This window comes from Rhea pennata, chromosome 8, assembly GCF_028389875.1.
Source record: "Rhea pennata isolate bPtePen1 chromosome 8, bPtePen1.pri, whole genome shotgun sequence".
NCBI classification, from domain to species: domain Eukaryota; kingdom Metazoa; phylum Chordata; class Aves; order Rheiformes; family Rheidae; genus Rhea; species Rhea pennata.
In genome coordinates, this window is record NC_084670.1 from 22,722,239 (window position 1) to 22,741,865 (window position 19,627).

A 19,627-nucleotide genomic window follows, 5' to 3' on the forward strand; every position below is an offset into this window, starting at 1 on the left:
CACTGTGGCTAGATCTTTTCCAAAGCCTCAGCCTTAATCACCAAATGAAATGGGTCAAGACACTTCAGGTATTGACTCTTCATGGAAAAGAAGTGTACTTGGAGATTTTATGGACTGAAGGCCCATTTTTTTCTTTTGAAATTCATAATAAACAATCATTCCCTGTTCACCAGGTGTACTGCACAGCCAACAAAACATTCCTTCTCCTCACCTGGCTCCACTGCATCCTAAGCACCAGTCCCACAGCTTGAGTCCCCCTCTGTGCTCTTGCTGTCCATTAGGCTGGCCAAGTCCCTCCAACTTTGCACAGGGGCATCTGGCACTACAGCTCAGTCACATACGGAGCCTATGGTCATAGGGATCTAAGCAGGTGGTACTTCTGCCTGCCAACAACCAGCTGATTAGAAGAGATCTGAGACTTGCATCAGCCAAGTTTTGGAGTTTTCTTTCCCCTTTGAGATCACAGCTCTGGCCTTAGAAGAAAGGCTAGCTCTGGATCAGGCTATCTGGTTCCAGCAATAGCTGGCTGACAGCTGCCTCTGTACTCACCACTCACTCTCCAGAGTCTTCTCTCATGCCCATTATTACAGGTTGCAATTACGGCTGTGCTTCACCCTCGCTGCTTGCCTTGGCCAGACACTCAACCAGCTGCTATCTTGATGCAGCATATCAATATGTCTATGCCAGAAGGATCTCAATACCTTGCTGTTCAGCTCAAGGCATAGGAGGAATCATGGCTGAGGTTGCAAGGGACCTCTGGAGATCTAGTCCAACCCTCGTGCTCAAGCAGGTCACCTAAAGCTTGCTGCCTAGGACCCTGTCAAGATGGCTTTTGAAGATCTCAATCTCTTCAGCTCAAGGCTAATGATAATGATGTTTTGAAAGCAAAACAACTTATTTGAATTTAGTCTTAAGACATACTCTGGAAGGGAATGAAAGAGGGCAAGTGTCATTGTCTATATCTCCCTTTGGCACAGTATTTCACATTTGATGATGGTAGATTTTATATAATGTCATCCAGAATCAGTAAGTTCCTGGAGCAGAGGTAAACTATGGTAAATGTCTGCCATGCAGACAAGACTTTCTGAACAGCGTTGTCTGAGGTAAACGCCCAACCAGCTCATCCAGGTATCACCACGCATCAGACAGGCAGTTTATTCCAGGTAAGCAGGGGCAGTCCCCGCCAAGGCAGCTAGCTCAGGCCTCATCGAGCGCTGCCCAGCCCAGCGCCTGCCAGGACGCTGAGGCTGGTGCCTGCCGCCGCAGCTGCCAACCTCATCGTGCCAGCGCTGGCGATGGCAGCAAGGCGGCTGCAGGTGGCCCAGGGCCTTCAAGCGCAGCTCCTCGGGCAGCTCCTCGGGCAGCTCGGCGCAGGGTGTGACTTGTCCACAGGCCATCATGGTGATGGCAGCTCCAGCAACAGCAGGATGGACACCGGGGTGGGCAGCTCCCACCCACCACAGAGGGCGGCTCAGGCTGCGGCTCTGGCGGCCTGTCAGCGCGTGGGGCTACAGAACCGGCCGCAGCAGAGATGTGGCCCACGGCGTCCATTCTCTGCCTCTTGGCTACTGGCTGACCCCCCGGCACGGCGGCAGCGCTGCTGCTTGGGGCGGCGGGTCTCGAACCTGCGGCCTAGCCGCGCCCTCAGCGCCGGGGCGCCGCGCCGCGCCACGCGCGCCGCCCGCCACCCGCCCTCCTCCGCCCAGCCGCTAGGTGGCGGCAGCGCGGCGCCGCGCGCCGCCAGTCTCGCGAGAGTCGGGGCAGATGAGGCCGCTCCCGCTCTCCGCAGCCCTCGCGGGATCTGCGCGGGCCGCTCGCGCTTCCGGGTCCGCGCGCTGGCTGGCGCCGGCCCCCGCGCGCGACCATGGCGGCGCCCGGCTCCGAGGAGGTGCGGGCCGGCGGCGCCCTGGCGGCGGCCGGCGGCCCCGGCCCCGGCCCCGCGCCGCACCCCAGCCCCAACCCCGGCCCCGGCCCCGCGCCGCACCCCGGCGTCGGGCGTCGGCGCGGCCGGACGCTGCTGGTGCGGCACCTGCCCGCCGAGCTGGCGGCGGCGGAGAAGGAGGATCTGCTGAAGCACTTCGGCGCCGTGGCCGTTCGCGTCCTGTCAGACCACGGGCGGCTGGTGAGGGGCGGCGGGCCCTCCCCTGGCTACAGCCGTTTAGGGGCAGAGCCCTTAGGCAGTGTCTGTGTGGGGCGGGAGGGGGGCAGTTAGGAGGATTAATCGTGTTTATCGGTGTCTACTTGCTTTCGGTTTAAGATGGCTTTAGCTCACGAGGAAAAAAAAAAAAAAAAAAACACTTTTCCCATATTCGTTAAACTACCGACTTCCTGTCTTGATTTTTGATTGCAAGTGGCTCTTCTGCTAAATTCCTAGGAGAAACAGTCCGTAGTCACTCACCGTTGTCTGACGTGTGAATTTAGATGACTAGTAGCTGGACATTTTTAAACGTCTAAATTTGAATTTACAAATTACTCTGCAGATATAATTTGCATGTAATTTATTTGTGTGCTCTCTCTCTGTGAGCTCAGTATGACAAAGGTTTTTTTTTGTTTGTTTTCTAGAAACATACTGCTTTTGCTACGTTCCCCAGTGAAAATGCAGCTGCAAAGGTTTGTTTCAAGTTTATTATTAAAAGTTTTGGCAGAGAACTTTCCTGAATTGCCAATTCTGCCCTAAAATGTTTTCCACATCATCATCTACAGAGTGTTGGTGGTGGTGGAGAGGGAAAGGTGCAGAAAAGTATTATGGTTCCATCTCAGTGGGTGCATGACAGGTTTATTAAAACAAATGCTTATATAGTGGCTTAAAAATACAGGTTGGATGGGACTTCTGGAAGTCATCTGATCTAAACTGTCTTTTAAAGCAATGCCAACTTAGATGAGGTTACTCGAGGCCTTGTCTAAGGGGGTGTGTGCTTATTTGTATAAAAACTGGTTTGATACAGCAGACAATTTATGCATCTCCTACATAATCATATGTGTGCTATAAAACTGAAATGTAGTGATTTACACAGTTCACGACCGCCCTGCATGCCAGATGTTAATAAGAACAAAAAATGTATCATGTTAATGGGAAATATTTACACATGCAAGAAAGGTAATATTAATTCCTATTTTTGAATATCACTCGTAAAAAATCTGTGTCCTGAATTCTACTCTTATGCTCTGGGTTTTTTTAGGCCATGCTGTAGAGTAGCATTCAAAGAAACTGTAATGAATATATGAGGTGACTGGTGGTGAACTTACGTTGTTTTGTCAGTCATCAGCAGCTATCCTGATTTCTAGGCTAGACATTCCATCTTGCAGAAAGCCAGACCTTCTTAGTGCCACATTTTAGGAATCTTGATTTTAAGGTTCCCAAATATTATTGTTAAACTTCAGCATGTTGTACTTCATGAGAAGGAGGTTTGTTACTTGAAGTCATGGAGATTTGTTAGACTATTAAATACTGATCATGGTTAAGGTTGCGGTCTTGCAACTGTGTTCAGATGATATAATTCTTTGCAAATATTCTAGCTATGTAATACCATCTTTTTCCTTCTTGTCAGGATCGAGGCTGCCAAGAGCAGAGCTGCAAAGGCAGGGACTGTGCAGTACTACCTCTGTAATGGCGCAGAATTAGTTTAAAGCAGTTGAGACTGCAGCCTATTTGAAGCAAAGAAGAAACAGTTGTTCTTTGAAATATATTCTCATGTTTTCCTTCTTCTTTTTCTTTTCATTCTCCATTATGATTATTTGAAGGCCTTGTCAAGACTGCATCAGCTGAAACTTTTAGGTCACACTTTAGTTGTTGAATTTGCGAAGGAGCAAGATAGCATACAGGTACTTAGCCAGCCTTCACTCTCAGAGAAGAGTAAAAGGTACGTGGGTGATAATTTAGTTTCTGTGTTTGTGGTCAAGGAAAGGAAATTCCTTATTCATAATGCTTTTAAAGTAAATTAAGTCAAAGGATAAGCCAGATAATACTTTTAAACAGTTAACAGGCAGGTTCAGATCTATAAATAAGTGACTACATTCCTTCTATTAGTGTTATTTCATTCAATATCATCATGAAGTAATTTCCATTTTTATTTCATATATTAAGACCTTTAATCAGCAGATGGTCCAGTTTGTTTTCATTCACAGAGCAAGGCTCCAGTCTGCGTAGGTTATGCAGGTTCCCTATGTTTAAAGAGCCTCTGACTTTTCAGTGTCAGGGTTGTGATTTTCTTCTGCTATTAAACAATGAATGTGGTGCTTTTCTGTCTTTTACGTATCTAGTCAAGAGCTATGCAGAACTGCCATCTGACAGCATGATTGTACAGAACTACACTACTGCAGCCACTGGCTTCTAAGCTGGAGCTGGTTTGCATGTATCTGTCTTGAATGAGCACGAGCAGAAAAAACACACAACTGTATGGGCCTCTCTTTGTTACATATATATTTAAAAATATCATACATATTTTTAATATTTAATGAAACCTCTTTTCAAGATTTAAGTTTTCATAGTATTATTTTTTTCACATGCTAATATTTGACTCTGATAGTTTGGATTTCAGATTTCTGTCAAATACCTCATTAAAAAATAAATTGCATAGTTATTGTTATATATTACATAGGTAACCCTGAAAGAATGTGATTAAAGGATATGCAATTTTGCTTAAATGAACTACGGAGATCTTAAAAACTTGATTTGTACCTATTCAGAAAGAGTGGAATAAATACAGTGTCTGAATAGTGAGTAACATGAAATAATTTTGCTGCTATTCCTGCAAGTAATTTATGTGAAAAGTGTTTAAGTAAAGGGAGACACTTAAAGCTGCATAAATGTTTTTTTACACTGACCTTAAAAGTCTACTATGAGTTATATTGTCATTAGCAAAAATTGTTACAAACAATTTATTTTTTTTAAATTTGAACGTATAAAGTGAAATAATTTCATACATTATGTGAGCCATTTAAATTTTGCCCTGTTCTAACTAATATTGTATTGTCTTTCAGCTCAGAGGAGCCAGTGAAAGAGGAAGAAAAGAAAGAATCAAGCTGTCTTAAAATAGACAATGGAATTGCTCCCAACCATGGGTCAGTATTTCTTTTCTTGCGTAGAAATTCAATTCTGCTACTTTATTTCAAAACAAATGAACAAGAGAGAATATAGTACTTTTGTTCTATGGTATGTTGCTGTTCTGCATGCGTAAGTGTAGGAATTGTCATATAAGTGAAATTCATAGTTCAAGTTTAGACCCTACAGTTAAGTAGTGAAGGGTGCTTTGAGGCATAAAGCTGTGGACTGTGTAATAGCCTTCTAGTATAAATTTTTGTTTTTTCAGGAAGAGTTTGAGGGCTGGGTAGATAACCTGAGTCTTAACAGCAGATTACTCTTGCTTTTTCAGGAGGCTTCTTCTTCCTTGTTTCCCTGTTTGCATCGTTGCATATGTGAAGAATAAATTTATTTTGGGGCGTATAGTATAAATCCAGCATTTTGTGAAAGTGTTGGGTTTATGGTGTGTCTGCAGCATGGCTATGCTGTACTTTGTGACATGTGGATTGTTTTCCTGTGTGCTGTAGGCATCCCACATATGTCAGTACTTTCATTTTGCTAAGCCCAATAAGTCTGTCATGTATAAGTGACTGATTGCCCCCTAATGTAGAAGATAAAACCTGTGTAGCCCGGTCAGCTGAAATGGTACTCATTACTGTTCTAGAGGAAATGTGGTATTTCAGTGATAGTTCAGATGTAACGAATTGTTAAACCTCTAATACTCATTAATTGTTGCCAGTTATTTTATGACAGTGGAGCTAAGATTCCTTGTCTTTAATCTTCTTCCTCAGCCTCACCTTTCCCATCAATTCTTGCCTCAAATATTTGTATCCACCACCTTCAAGTACAATTCTAGCAAATATAGCAAATGCCTTGGCAAGCGTGCCCAAATTCTATGTACAGGTAAGTAAAAGCGTAAAAAAAGGGAAGTATGAAAATAAGTGTTTCCTTTCTCATTTTTAATATTTACTATGACACAAATTATTTCTGTGGATAATTAAGTTAGCTTTCCTGTAATAGTGCCAACCAGTGTTAATATTTACTATGTTGAGATAAGACTCCATTGACTAAAAGTAACTGTTGCTAAAGACTTGACAGGAAAAGATCTCCGTAATTGGTTTTGACTTGGGTATTTTGAGAAGACCTTTTTTTGTACTTTTTGCTTAGCCTTATTCAGATGTCACTTGTTTTTACTATTACAGTTGGCTTATAGACATAGGCTTTCACATTGGTTTAAATGTTGTGTCTTCTTTAAAAGTATGTTGATTTACACTTGCCAAAAGTTATTAGCCATGATAGTTGGCAAGTAACTTATCCTTTTCTAAAGAAAGTAATACTTACCTTGAATCATTTCAGGTACTTCATCTTATGAATAAAATGAATCTTCCTCCACCTTTTGGACCAATTACTGCTCGCCCTCCCATGGTAACTTTTAAAAATCTTTTTTACAGTAGTTGAACTATATAGTCACAATTTAAAATGTAAACAGCACAATAGGAGATCTAAGTTCAAAACTGTAAAAGTTGAAGAAATGTTCAGAAGATAGCAGATACTGCTGATTTTTATTTATGTGCATGTTAATCTTCTAAAGAAATCTTTTTAGTTGTATTTAAAACAAAGAAATACCCCCCTCTGACAGTAGACCTGTCATCCAGTAGAACTGGGTATTTCAAAGTGTTGTGTATAAAAAGGAGAAGTTATAGAAGCATTTATTACAGCATCATACAGAAGATATGATAGAATATTACTAGCCTGTTGCCTTGCGGAGATGTATGAAGTTCTTTGATCTGTGTGTTTATTGGGAGTTGTAATAAGATTCAGACTGTTAATGAGATTACACAGAGATTTTGGATTTAATTTGCTCCATCTCATAGTCCATTTTTTTTTTGAAGGGAGCAGGTGTAAGGGAGAACTGGCAGAGGTTTTGGAGGAGCTTTCTGTAACAGTCTGAAGGGATCCTGAAATACCAGCTCCCTGGTCTCAGTTCTCCCCTGAGAGAGTAGTTTAACTGATTGCAAGGGAAAAATAAAGCAAGAAAGGACATACTGTAGCTATCACTGTTGCTGGAATTGAATGAGGGAAATGGATATAGGAAATCTATGCTTCATTACTCTTTGTGATTGCTGTAACAGAACACCTGCTTCTAATGACAAAGGTTTGTGAAGTAGCTGGTAAAGAAAGCTATAAAATAGGTTATTCAAATTAATGAATTCACACTGATTTTCTGGGAATTGGTTTGTTCTTTACCTGTTATTGGGTTAGGTTAAACACTGTGAATGTAATGTTCATACAGAAATGAGTAGTAAGATGAGAAGCTAGTCCTTAAAGATCCTAAAGCAGTTTTTTTACAGGAGATAGATCATTGTGAGTGCCTAAAGACGTTGGTCCTTTATGGAATTAATGGTACATACAAGTAGCTGTTATGTATAGTAATTGTAGATTGTTGGTATGATAGTAGGGTTGGAGGCTATTTTGTAGATACAGAATTTCTTACAATATTTGTTTTTGGTATTCTAAAAGAAACTCCTCACTTTTTTTACAGAGCTAGAAATGGTATAATTTTGATAGGTGACAGAAGGTTCAGTGTAGAAACTGAGATGTTTTGAGAGCTTTAGGTTCCTTCCATGTGTCTTCACCCTACTTCTCTCAGGAAATGAATATGAAAATAAAAAAAACAAGTTGCTACTATTTTTAGATTTAGCTCCTTAAATTAAAAGAGTAAAAACATTCCCTGTAATGCTTCAGAAAGCAACAAATACTTTTTTAAGAAAAGTAGAAAGTTCTATTAGCAATTTATCAGTGCAGCATATACATCCCTATGAACATGTTATGAAAAGCTGCTGCTTTGTCTTCTAACTTTCTAACTTTCACTGTTTTTATTATGCAAGATATGCAGTAGTCTTAAAAAATGACTTTCTTTTCCTCCTTATAACTAGTATGAAGAGTATTTACCAGTGCCTGTGCCACCACCCCCAATCCCACCTCTGCCTCCAGAAGAACCGCCTTTGCCTGAAGAGGAAGAAGAGCCAGTATCTAGTGGAGAAGAATCAGAATATGAAAGTGATAGTGAGGAAAAAGAGAGGTGCGTATTTTTGTTATTTGCAAGCTGTTGTTGTTAAGGTGGTATTTTAATTCTTACGGCTTCTAGTTTTGCCAATAGTGGAATCTCTTGACATTTCTAGATAGTCTCTCCAAAGTCTTAAAGAAGCTTCAGAGTGGCTTAAAAATGTACGAACACAATACTGTTTTGGACCTCAGTAAGAGGAGGAAAATGGCCACATGGCACAAAAATTACCATTAGTTTGCAAAAAGAACAAAAACTCAGAACGAAGCCATAGTAGTAGAAGTAACAATTAGCTTGTTTTCTGAATTGAATTTGGCTTTCCACAGCTTTACTTGAGTAGTTAGCCTGTGACTTTCAAGCTGAGTGATATGTGTATGCTGACTTCTAAAATGTTATTTCTACATCACTGTATAGTGTGAAATAGTAAGAATGGGAGATTGTGTCTACTGAGGATTTGCCAACAGTTTTGGGATACTACGTGTTCTGAATTACATTATAGCCAGTTTCTCAGCCTTAAACTGGTACTAGATAAGGAAATATTTTTTTGCATCTGATATTTAATCTGAAAAAAAAGTAAATAGGACAATCTCTATGCTGTATTCAGAAAAATGCATTCTATTGGAAAAACCTTTCAGTTGTCCCATGTGACAGGACAAGAGGCAATGGGCAGAAATTGAAGCACAGGACAGTTCCGTCTGACCGTGAGGGGGAATTTCTTCACTGTGAGAGTGATGGAGCCCTGGACCAGGTTGCCCAGAGAGGTTGTGGAATCTCCTTCTCAGGAGATGTTCAGTGGCTGCCTGGATGCAACCCTGTCTACCATGCTCTAGGTGACCCTTCTGAGCAGGGAGTTTGGACTAGATGATCTGCAAAGGTCCCTTCCAACCTTACGCATTCTGTGATTCTATGAAAACTTGGGAAAATTTCCTGCAGAGTGAAAGTAGTATAAATGCTTGATTCAGTCTGGGGCTTCTTAACATTTTTATAGCTTCAATGTCCTGATTAGGTACCTAGTTACTGAAAGAAAAGACATCACTGAATTCCTTACATAATGCTTCTTTGCTCTATGTGTATCAAATTGATATGTGATCTAATTATTGTTAGTGTAGTTTAAGTATTAATGCAGCTTAATACATAAATAATATTCTGAAAAGTTATATTTCAAAGTTTTTAAGAGAGAGAGAAAGGTTATATTTACAAGTGAACATTCTCAAACTGTAAATTCACTTTGGTTCTTTCTTTTAATTGTTTTAATTGTTACATCTAAAATAGAATGACCAAGTTGATGGAATTAGCAACCCTTCAGCCTAAAAGACCAATAAGCACGAAGAGGCGTGGTGTTAGAAAAAAACAAAGAATTAAAGACTTACTGAATGCTCCTGTGTGTACTCCCCACAGGTTTGTATTATTTCTATGGTGCTTTCACAGAAGATTGTTCCTTTTACTAAATAGCATTCGCTGTCTGATGCTTGTTTTGCTTTTGCTATTTTAATACAAACCTTCATTGATATGTACCTTTTGTAGCAGGATTGGTTTTTGTTTAGCCACGTGATTGGTTTTTACCCATTGCTCTAAAGGTCCACATTTTCATCTAATTTGACCTTAAGTCTGCTTAATAGCCCTAATCTATAGTGTGTCTAGTTCATGCTATAGCTTTCTCTTTTTTTCCTGTCAAACTAATAAAAATCCCATTTTCATAAAAAAAAAAAAAAAAGTATCGCCCTGACAAACTAGGAATCTCCATTTGTTGTTCGACTTAGTTCTTTTAAAAATATGGAGATAGAGGAAGAATAAAAATTGGTTTAGTTCAAATCTTTTTGGTTTTTGAAACAGCTGTATAACAGCTGTAACAGCACAATAGATACCAGTATAGTATTTCTATCTAGTGATGATCAATTGGGAATACATTTTTATAAATAGCTTTCTTTTTTCTTCTAGGTGATTTGATATAGTACAAATATACAATTTGATGCAAAAAATATATGAAAGCAGCAGCAAGACCAGTTATTTTTGGCTTATTTAAGTTACTCATGGAAAGTTTTTCTTAAGTGCTTGTGATGTGGTATGCATTTCTTGTTTGTGCTTGCTGCCAGGCAAACCTAATGTATTTACATTGTTTTAAATGTGATCTAATAAAGCTGAAATCAATTAAGAAATAGAAAACTCGTGTTTGGTAAATAACAGCGTAAAATCTAACTGGAAGAAATGTTTGTTTTTTATTTGACTATGTATTTGTCAGTGACTGAATCTGTTAAGGTTGGATTAACATGTTGTTGTTTTAAACAGTAATTTGCACCCTACACTGTCACCTTCAGATGTCTTTGAACAGCCTCAACATATAGGTCATAAAAAAATTGAGTTTCATATTACTACTGACATCCCAGCTGTTCTTCAGATTAATTCAGAAAGAGAAGAAAAAAATGGTGAGGAGTTTGTGCTTCAAATGTATTTAATGTTAACTTCATGTGATTTCGGTATGCAAAAGTCTGCTAAAACTTAAGCCATGTGTGTATATATATTTAATTTGTTCTTTTGTACTGGCGATTTCATAAATAATGTATGTCAGAGGTTTTTTTTTTAAGGACACCAACTTTGATCTTGTCTGCATTTGTTGCTTTTCCTATGAAAGCACAGAACTCTCTGCTTTCATACACTAAGGGATATAGAGGATTTTAATGGTCTCTCCATGAGCTCTCTGCTTTGTGAATTGCACATAATTTTAAACTTTAGGTTGTTTTTAGCAAATGTGTTACAAGTTCATTTGCAGTGTTACATAGTGTAATTAAAATATCAGAGTAACTTTAGATTCTCCTTTTGCAGCTCCTGGAGGACAGCTTTCAAGTGGTTGTTAGCTCCCTTTCTGTAATGCACTGATAATCACTTTGCTGCATAAATATTAGGCAGTAGTAGCAATGAGGTGTGATGGTTTCTTATAGCATTATGGCCAGTCCTTTGTTTCTGAGTATTTTGCAGTAATGTACAATTTCTTTGAATGAAAATATTAAAAACTAAATAAATTGGTGAAATATATATTGCTTTGAACAGCAGTAAGATAGTTTATTTTAGCTTTCATGTGCTATGGCTTTTAAATGTACTAAAGTTGATTTTTGTAGAGCCATATAGAGATGTGTTTATCGAGGCAGGGATGAAGACAGATTTCTTAAGGGTATATTCAGATTCCTTTACAATGCCTACTGTACTTAAATGCTGCTTCCAATTTTGAAAAGTGTATATTTCTTAGTCTTGCAGTTGATCCTCTTGTAAATAAACATACAAAGCACTTTATATAATGTATTCAAATTTTAGATCTTTATGCAACCACAGAAGAAATCAATAATGCAGGATTTGGAAAGATTTTCCCAGCTCCTACCTCAAATGATAAGATGGAAATAGAAGAGGAGAATGATGAAATACCATCAGAATTTATTTCTAGAAGGGAACTAGAAAAAAACAGACTTTCTAGAGAAGGTATAACTTTGAGAATAAATAGTCTGTTAATAGCTCTTTGTTTTTTGTAATAAATAAGTTTAAGTATTTCTTTTTAATTTATCACATATATAAAATTTACTTATTTGTTTTATAGTGATAAAAAGTAAAGATATCTTTAAATGAGTTGAAACATTTAGATTGTCTATCTTTCTGTCTTGTTCAAGAAATGGAAAAATTTTCTGTTTTCAAAAACTATGAGCCAGGTGATCCAAATTGCAGGATATATGTGAAGAATTTATCTAAACAAGTTCAAGAAAAGGTAGGTAAACAAACAAATTAAGTATTTACCAAAAAGATTTTTTTAAAAAAACTTCACACTTATACTCACTCTTTAATTCCAGGATCTCAAGTTCATTTTTGGAAGATATGTTGACTTTCAGTCAGAAATGGAACGGAATATGTAAGCTGCTTTGATGCTTGGTGAAATTTAAAGCTTTGTATTAATTTCTACAACTGTGGTAAAAACTTTGATTAAAGATTAGTCATCTTTTTTTTTTTCTGTCTACTTCACTTTTAAAGGGGAAGATGCTTCTCATCTGCAAAACTTTCTTTATCAGAAGTACAAAAGTAGAATTATTTTTTGAACAGAGTTCAAAGACCAAATATTATGCCTTCATATTTTGGCTACTGAATTAACTATTTATTGGTGAGCGATGCAAAATATACACAGTGTGGATCATTGTGTGTATCTAATCATTTTGCATATGTTGTATTTGTTGTAGTTACACATCAGCTTGCCATCCTGCCATCTAATGTCAGTTTTTACTAAATAGCTTAAATTTTTTTTTCTCTGCAAATATTGGTGGTCTCCAATGACATAATTCCTGAATGTAGGCGCTTCTATTTCTACTATTCCTTCAACTTGTAGCATGAGAATTATTTATACTATAAAATAGGAAAGTGCTGTTAAAAAGCACAAGTAATTCCTTATTCTTATATTTGTTTCTAGGTTTGATATACGTTTGATGAAAGAAGGCCGTATGAAGGGACAAGCTTTCATTGGACTACCTAATGAAAAAGCAGCTGCTAAAGCTTTAAAAGAAGCAAATGGATATGTGTTATTTGAAAAACCCATGGTGGTTGTATCTTTTATTGAAAGATTTTACATTCTTTTTTAATTCATTTGTGAGTCTCTAACCTGTCATGTAGGGTTCTACTTTATTAGAAGTCTATAGAAAGATAAGATACATCTTAAGAACACCAGGCAGTATAGCACAGTGTGCTGTTGTTAATTTTATTATAATTGAAAAATTTATGGATGCACTTCCCCTTCTGAAAAAGAAAGGTTAATGTGCTTTATTCAAGACTTAATAAAATTGACAATTCTATTATTAGCTGTTTGATCCTGCACACATCCTAAACATAAAAGAGCTTGTATAACTACTCTCTTTAAATTAACTAGGCTATTCAGCTTGTTTAAACCTGTATTTACAGAATTAGGAACAGAAGTATATTTTTAACACAAAATGCAAACTCCTTTTGTCAAGGATTTACATTCAAAAGATACGTGCTTACGTTAATATGAATGAAAATTCAGAAATACTTATAATAAGTATTCCTGTCAGCAAGTCCTTATTCAGACTACTTCTCCAGCTGTAACTATCAGTCTGTTTCTGCGCCTGTGTAACGTGTTGAGATTTTTATACTTTTTGTTTGGATTTCCTTTGTTTGCATGCTTTAAGTCTTTTCCTGTCTTCTTCTTTCTTATTTTTCACTTAACTGTTTCCTAGCTTTTTCTCGTTTTCTTTGGACTTTTGTTCCCATGACCTCTGTTTCTTCAAAAAAATTCTTTTCCTGTGTGCTTTCTGAGATATCGGAAGCTGTGAAATTAACATACAGGGGATGGAGGTCTGTAAATGTCAAACATTTATCCTGCTGCGGTTACTCTGTTTGCATCTCCCTTTCCCGGTTTATCTGCCTTATTTGTTTAGTAATCTATGCTCTTGAATAGACTCTCTTAAAAATTTTTAAATTGCCCATCAGTGAGGTCCTAATCTTTGACTAATAGGCACAACTGTAACCATATTTAATGCTATAGTAGAACGTCCTTCACTTTTCTGAGAGTCAACATTTTAAACTATCTATCTTTTACTAGAATAATACTACTTTTCTGCTTCTTGATTGACTTCTCTTTCTTATCTCTGGCACCTTTGGTCCTTAACAAAATCGCAGCAATTTGCTCGTTCAGCTAGACCAAAACAGGATTCCAATGAAGGGAAGAGAAAAAAGTAGAACACTGCAAAAGGTAAGGATTCCCTATCTAAAAAACAAAAAGAGAAAGAAAGACATAGACTGATTTTTTTTTATTACTGTTTTTTAAATAACTGTTCGAGTGTGTATGTCTTCTATCAGAAGACCAGGCTGCAAGTTACGTAGACAGTAGAAGTTTAAAATGTTGCTTCTTCTGAAGATTGATATTTCCCCAGTCCTCAGGTCATAGGGTGGTTGTTTGTCAGTTTTTCTAATTTTTAACCTAGGGAATGAGGAGTTAGGAAAAATAACTTTGAAGAATGTGACCATTTAAATTTTTAGTAACTTTCAGGGGTTTTGGCTTTGAAAAGAGTTGTTTTCAACACCTTTTCCCCCTGCTACGTTGTAATGTGACCCTGAAGAACTGCTTCCAGTTAAAAGTTTGCTTTCATTAGCTTTGTAAAGGACCTTTGATAACTTTAAATCAGCTCTTCATGCTGTTGCAGCATCCTTCAAGCTTGACTTGGTTTAGGAAAGGGTACTGTGACAGAAATTTTTACTTAATATTATGTTAATTGAGACTTTCTTTTTGTGATGCAACTCACAGGTGCTGATTTTTGGCACATCTGTCTACAATGCTGACAAAGTAACTTTTAGCAGAGAGCAATTGTGGTTTGACTTTATTTCCCATCATATATATGGCTTTACTTCACTGCTGGTTTACTTGAAATATTTGAGTTGCACTAGAGTAACCTGAGCAAAATCAGCACTAGTTAAAGTGTGAGGATATTCATGACCCCAAAACATTTTGAGTAGTGAATAGTCTTGAACTAGCATATAAAATAACTGATAGATTTAGAAGTCCTTAGTTCTCAACCTTAACCCACTGATAGATCAGGTAACTCAAATTAAAAATGCCATTTAACTGACTACAGATTTCAGCTGGGCATCTCTCCACCTGACTGAATGAGCTCAAACGTGAGGCTGAGAGCTTTTGAAACATACTACTTACTCCATCAGGGTTTATCTGGATGTTTTGATCATTTATTTTGGAGAAAAACCCAGAAGCTTGAACTTACAGATATAAGTGACTATTTCTGACTTGAAAAACTGTTTTGAGACTTCCTGTATTGTTATTGTCAGGGTAATATTTCTATTAATAACAAAGTTTACTTTAATTGCAGGTTTCTGGTTTTGTCAGTTGCCTGTGAATTTTTGGTCAGGTTCCATTTGACCCTATGTTTGACTCATTTCTGAGATGCTATATAGTCTTACCAGTTCATATTTTGAGTTATTAGTTTCTGCTTTGCAAAATCAGTATCTTATTTTATCAAACTAAAGACAATTTTTTGTAGGTATTCTTATGTTTTGGTTGTTGGAAGGAAACAAATGCTGACTAAAGTAGTATAATGAGAACAGGGGATTTTGGTCCTTTTTCTAAATTATTCTTTGATAGAAAAAAAATTAAGAAAGTGTATTATAATTTATTTAAATGGAAGAAGAAGACTGGCAGAAGTATTTGAGCTATTGGAAATCCTCACAAGGATCCTTAGATATCTTTCCAACTAATTTAATATATTAAATCTGATTCTGACTTCACTAAACACGTTTTAAATGATATTCAAATTATGAACAGAAGCAACTGGATATTGTTTTGGTTAAGCATGTTGATGGTCAAGTCAAAGTATATTTTTAGAATGAGCAGATATATTTATGCAAAACTTATGTATGCATCTAAAAGGTTATATAACATAGCTTGCTGTCACTAGTTTAATATATCAAGGGCAAAAATTCTTCCTCACTTTGACCATTTTTATGTAAAGATCACAGAATGCTCCTTAGATTAATACAGAATTCTGGGATCTATGAGTTTTAATTAAATATCATTTCTTACCCATGCCAAGTAATGATGAAGCTGAACCCTATTTCTACCTGGATATTTTTTCTGTTCCTGATAAAATATCCTGGTAGATGTTAATCTGTGATGAAAAATTCTGTGATAGAAATCATAGTCTGTAAGGAAGAATGGTGTCAGAGTCTCAGGTTTAAAAAATAAATGAATTTATGCAAATATTTGGAAGACTTTAAAATTGATCTGTGTTCTGCATCTCAGTGTTTTTTAAAAAAAGGACAAAATTTGCATAAGTTGAATTTTGATTATTTTTAACAGGAAGAAGCTGCTTTTATTTTGTGAACACTATTGCAAACATGATTTTCTCCTTTATATAGAAAATAATGTGTATGCTTTATTTAAAAAAAAAAAAAAAAAAGAAAGAAAACACTGCATTACTCCTTAATGACTGAAATACCTTTTTCTTGATGGACCAACAAACATTTAAGGTGGTATTTGAGATGATTATTTTTTCTGTAGCTAAAGTACTAGCTTTTGGGGAAAGGATTATATAGAAGAAGCTGATGCTGAGAGGTCACCAGCTTCTTTGTAGGGAGGAAATGACCTGACAGACTGCATTGAATGGAAACATGATTGTAAAATGTGGAAGACTGAAGGAGAATAAATGAGACGGAAAATTCTGGTATTGTCTTAATAGTTCAAGTTATCAAAAGACATGCTTACTTTTTAATTTGGAGTTAGTTGTGGTGGACTCAGCCCTCATTAAATGTGATAAGGGGTCAAAACTGTATTTTATTAAATGAGACATTTTTGCTTATGATAGGTAGTATAAAGTTATGTGAATGCAATACTGAGAATAAAGTAAATTTAAACCACATTCTGCTGTTCTTCTTTAGAAACATTCCTGCGTAAATACTGCAGTAATACTGTCATGCAGAGTGTATCCTTTCTTGTTGTATCCTTTTTTGTGCAATGTTTCCCGTAGCACTCTACCTCTTAAGTTTTCTTTCAGAGTAGGTGTGGGGAGGAGTTTACACATTTTAGAGCTTGAACTAATCTGGTAATCTTAAAAACAAAGGGCACTTTTTCAGGGGAAAGAATTAACAAGTTTTCTCTGTTGCTTGAATAGACATAATGAAATTTCCTAGTCTCAAAATGTGGCCTCCACATTCTTCCTCAAAGGCTGTAAACTTCTTTAATTTGCAGTCTAATTGTGGAACTGTGCTGACCTTGCACTGAGAATTTGTTGTTGTTTTTCTTTTGTAAAATATCTGTTGGTTTAAAAAACATTGCAAAGCAGTCTATTAAATTATTACAGCGTTGAGCTGTATTTTAGAACATTTAATGATTACTGTTGTCCTGGTCTATGAGAAACAATTTGTATTTGATTTACTTTAAACATTTCTTATTTTTTAGAATAGAGAACAGAAAATCTAAGTGTCTCAAAGTGAAGTAATAGAATTTGGAATAGAATTATTAATCATTGTTACTTTTTTGTTGTTTTTTAGATTGTTTTCTGCATTGCAGTAGTGTAGTTGCCAGTGATTTATATATTTTTTTGTGGATTTTGTATTACATTATTCTGTTTAAATAATTTTAATATAAATTTGATACAGCCTGTTATATATATTTTTTTCAGACGTTCCATGCTTTTCTAAATATTAAGCATCTTCCAATTTAGCTGTCAAAAGAAAGCACACACCCTTATTTTCTGATCATTCATATTTTTAACATGCCTTTATGATGTTCCAGGTTCCTTTTGTGTTCCATCTCTTTCAAGTATTATCAAGCTGAGAGAAGAAACAGTGATCATCAGGACTCTTGAACTGTGCGTAGTAGCATTCATTAACTATTTAAGATAGAGTATAAATTTGCTCATCTAAAAGATTCCAGTTGTCTTTAAACAGTCACAGGACTTATATGACAAGTGTATGTTAATTTGCTTGTAAAATCTCTAATAAATTATTCCTTTCTCTTCATTTTGCATTTTTTTGTTGGGTTTGGGAGCGAGAGGGGGAGGGAGGAATGCACCTTTGTTTTTTGAAAAGTTAAATAATACAATTGCAGTTAATCGAACAACATGTTTGAGGTGATTCAGAGTATATATTTGTTGGTATCAGAGTGAATTCTTTCTACCTTGAGTATAATGTTCAACTGTTAGAGTTTCAGGGTAAAAAGATGAGAAAAATCTGAGAATAATCTGATTTTACTGTAAATCTCTTTTCTTGCCATGGAAACCAAACAGAAATGGTAGACTGGAATGGCGTTGAAGGAACTCTGCTGCATAATTAGCTGCCCTGTTTTTATTTCTGAGTAGGTCAGGAAAACTTCCCCTGACTGTGTGAGAATTTCTGAAAAGTTTAATGCCCAGAAAAGTTTAAGAAAGAAGTTAAGGAAAAAATCCTAATAAATAATGTGAGGAATGTAAATAAAGCTAAGCTATGTGTCTGTCAGGGTTGCATTATCAGAGAACAAGTAGAATATTCTCCCGAATCCCCATAATCTATTAAAAAAAAAAAAAAAGTCCTCAATCCAGTTGAGAGAACCCTCTTTTTTAAAAGGCAGATGCAAGCTTCTGCTCCCTTAAACCGCCTTCTTTTTTATGTACTCATTTACACTATTTTTTCTTCTTTTTGGAACATGTTTCACTTTTCAATATTTCAGATGAAGTTACTACTTTTTTAAGAAGTCATATGGGGCTGCTTTCCAGATCACATGGAAGTAGCAAATACAGGCTTACTTCACAATCTGTTTCAGCAGTTACTGGCATATAGACACACCAACTTTAAATGTGAACATTTCTTATTTAATTAAACTTTTGAATATACTCACAGCATTATAATTTTGCACGTATGACTGATTCATGTAGGTAATGTAATAACCAAGAATCTTACTCTAGTCCTGTAGTATGAATTGACTCCTAGTTTCCCATGTTGCAAGATCTTTGCTATATCTTTGCTATTTCAAGAATAGATTTCCTGTATATGACCTTGTGCGACTAGTCAGAATTTTCTTTGAAAGCCAGAGTCAGAAGGTTGTTCTAATATGCTTTTAATTGCAAACAGATCTGTGACAACTTTAAATTGACACAAAGCAGATTTTTTTTTTTTAATCAAGCAAAAAGGCAGATTTCTTCAGTGTCTTCAGCAGGAGCTTAATATATAAGGTCTAAGGTCTCTTTCCACTTCCAGCCTTATGGGTGGTGAATTCTCTTTGAAATTTAGGGACTTCACCCTATGAAAAGAAATTTTGGTTTTTGAGAAGATATAAATAACATTATTTGCAAAGTGGAGGTGGTCTCTATTCAGATGAATAAACTAACTAAATTATCTTTATGACATTAGTAACTTGCTAAATATCTCGGCAAATTTTCCAAGTATTACATAGTTTACGTGTGTTATACCTTTCACATCTTTGAAAGTTGAAAGCTAAGAGACGGCCTAACATCAAATTGAGAATCACTTTTCTGTAATGTTTTTTAGGAAATTTTCAACTGACCTAGTTTATTCCTTTAATGTATCTTCCTAGTTAATGCAAGAAAACATTTGCCATTGTAAATACTTTTTTACTGTAGTAGTTTGTTGCTTCTGTTCCTGTTACAGAACAGCAAATAGGTAGCTGGATTCCTGTGACTACTGCCTGAATCTTTTCCTCCTGGGTAGGTGACAGCTTCTTGACTGAGATCTTATTATATACAGGCGAATATGTATTGTAGTTGCAGTGCTGATTAGTTCCAGAAAAGAGAAATGTTATTCCAGCGAGGGGACAGGCTCCATTCGCTACTTTGTGTAGCGCAAACACTGTGGCAACAATAAGGTAGAAAGCGCTAGTTAATCCTGCGTTGCTTTTGAGGAGGTGGAACCCTTCCTTGTGCTACCGCGTTTTCTGTCTGTATCTTGATGGAGCCACTGTACCAAGCATTGTGACTCAGATTACTGCATGTAAAAAGCTACATACTACGCAAAGCATGCAGTATTTCCTAATGCGCACATTGGGTGACATGTGTAGAGCC

The 19,627-nt window shown here is 36.8% G+C and overlaps 1 protein-coding gene across 3 annotated transcripts; it reads left to right on the forward strand.

Moving 5' to 3' along the window:
• The first annotated feature begins 1,864 nt into the window (after positions 1-1,864).
• RNPC3 (RNA binding region (RNP1, RRM) containing 3) lies at positions 1,865-19,463 on the forward strand. 3 transcript variants are annotated; one of them, XR_009959086.1, is made up of 16 exons: positions 1,865-2,122; positions 2,563-2,610; positions 3,742-3,860; positions 4,981-5,061; positions 5,812-5,923; positions 6,377-6,445; positions 7,957-8,102; positions 9,357-9,482; positions 10,371-10,507; positions 11,391-11,552; positions 11,738-11,832; positions 11,915-11,973; positions 12,523-12,655; positions 13,746-13,818; positions 17,368-17,443; positions 19,218-19,463. XR_009959086.1 is itself a non-coding variant. In XM_062581362.1 (15 exons), the coding sequence occupies exons 1-14, from the start codon at positions 1,865-1,867 to the stop codon at positions 13,803-13,805; spliced, it is 1,605 nt and encodes a 534-aa protein (XP_062437346.1). In that variant the 3' UTR covers positions 13,806-13,818; positions 17,368-17,563. The 3 variants fall into 3 exon arrangements, 2 of the variants coding, with proteins under 2 accessions (XP_062437346.1, XP_062437347.1); XM_062581362.1 differs by lacking the exon at positions 19,218-19,463 and having other exon boundaries at positions 17,368-17,563; XM_062581363.1 differs by lacking the exons at positions 17,368-17,443; positions 19,218-19,463 and adding an exon at positions 16,512-17,021.
• The last annotated feature ends 164 nt before the right edge of the window (positions 19,464-19,627 follow it).

Excerpts from the sequence above, each read along its gene's own strand:
- RNPC3 (XM_062581362.1), top strand. The coding sequence starts at position 1,865 with ATGGCGGCGCCCGGCTCCGAGGAGGTGCGGGCCGGCGGCGCCCTGGCG. Across the intron at positions 9,483-10,370 it reads CCTGTGTGTACTCCCCACAG|TAATTTGCACCCTACACTGT; the intron begins GTTTGTATTATT and ends TGTTTTAAACAG. Across the intron at positions 12,656-13,745 it reads TTGAAAAACCCATGGTGGTT|CAATTTGCTCGTTCAGCTAG; the intron begins GTATCTTTTATT and ends ACAAAATCGCAG.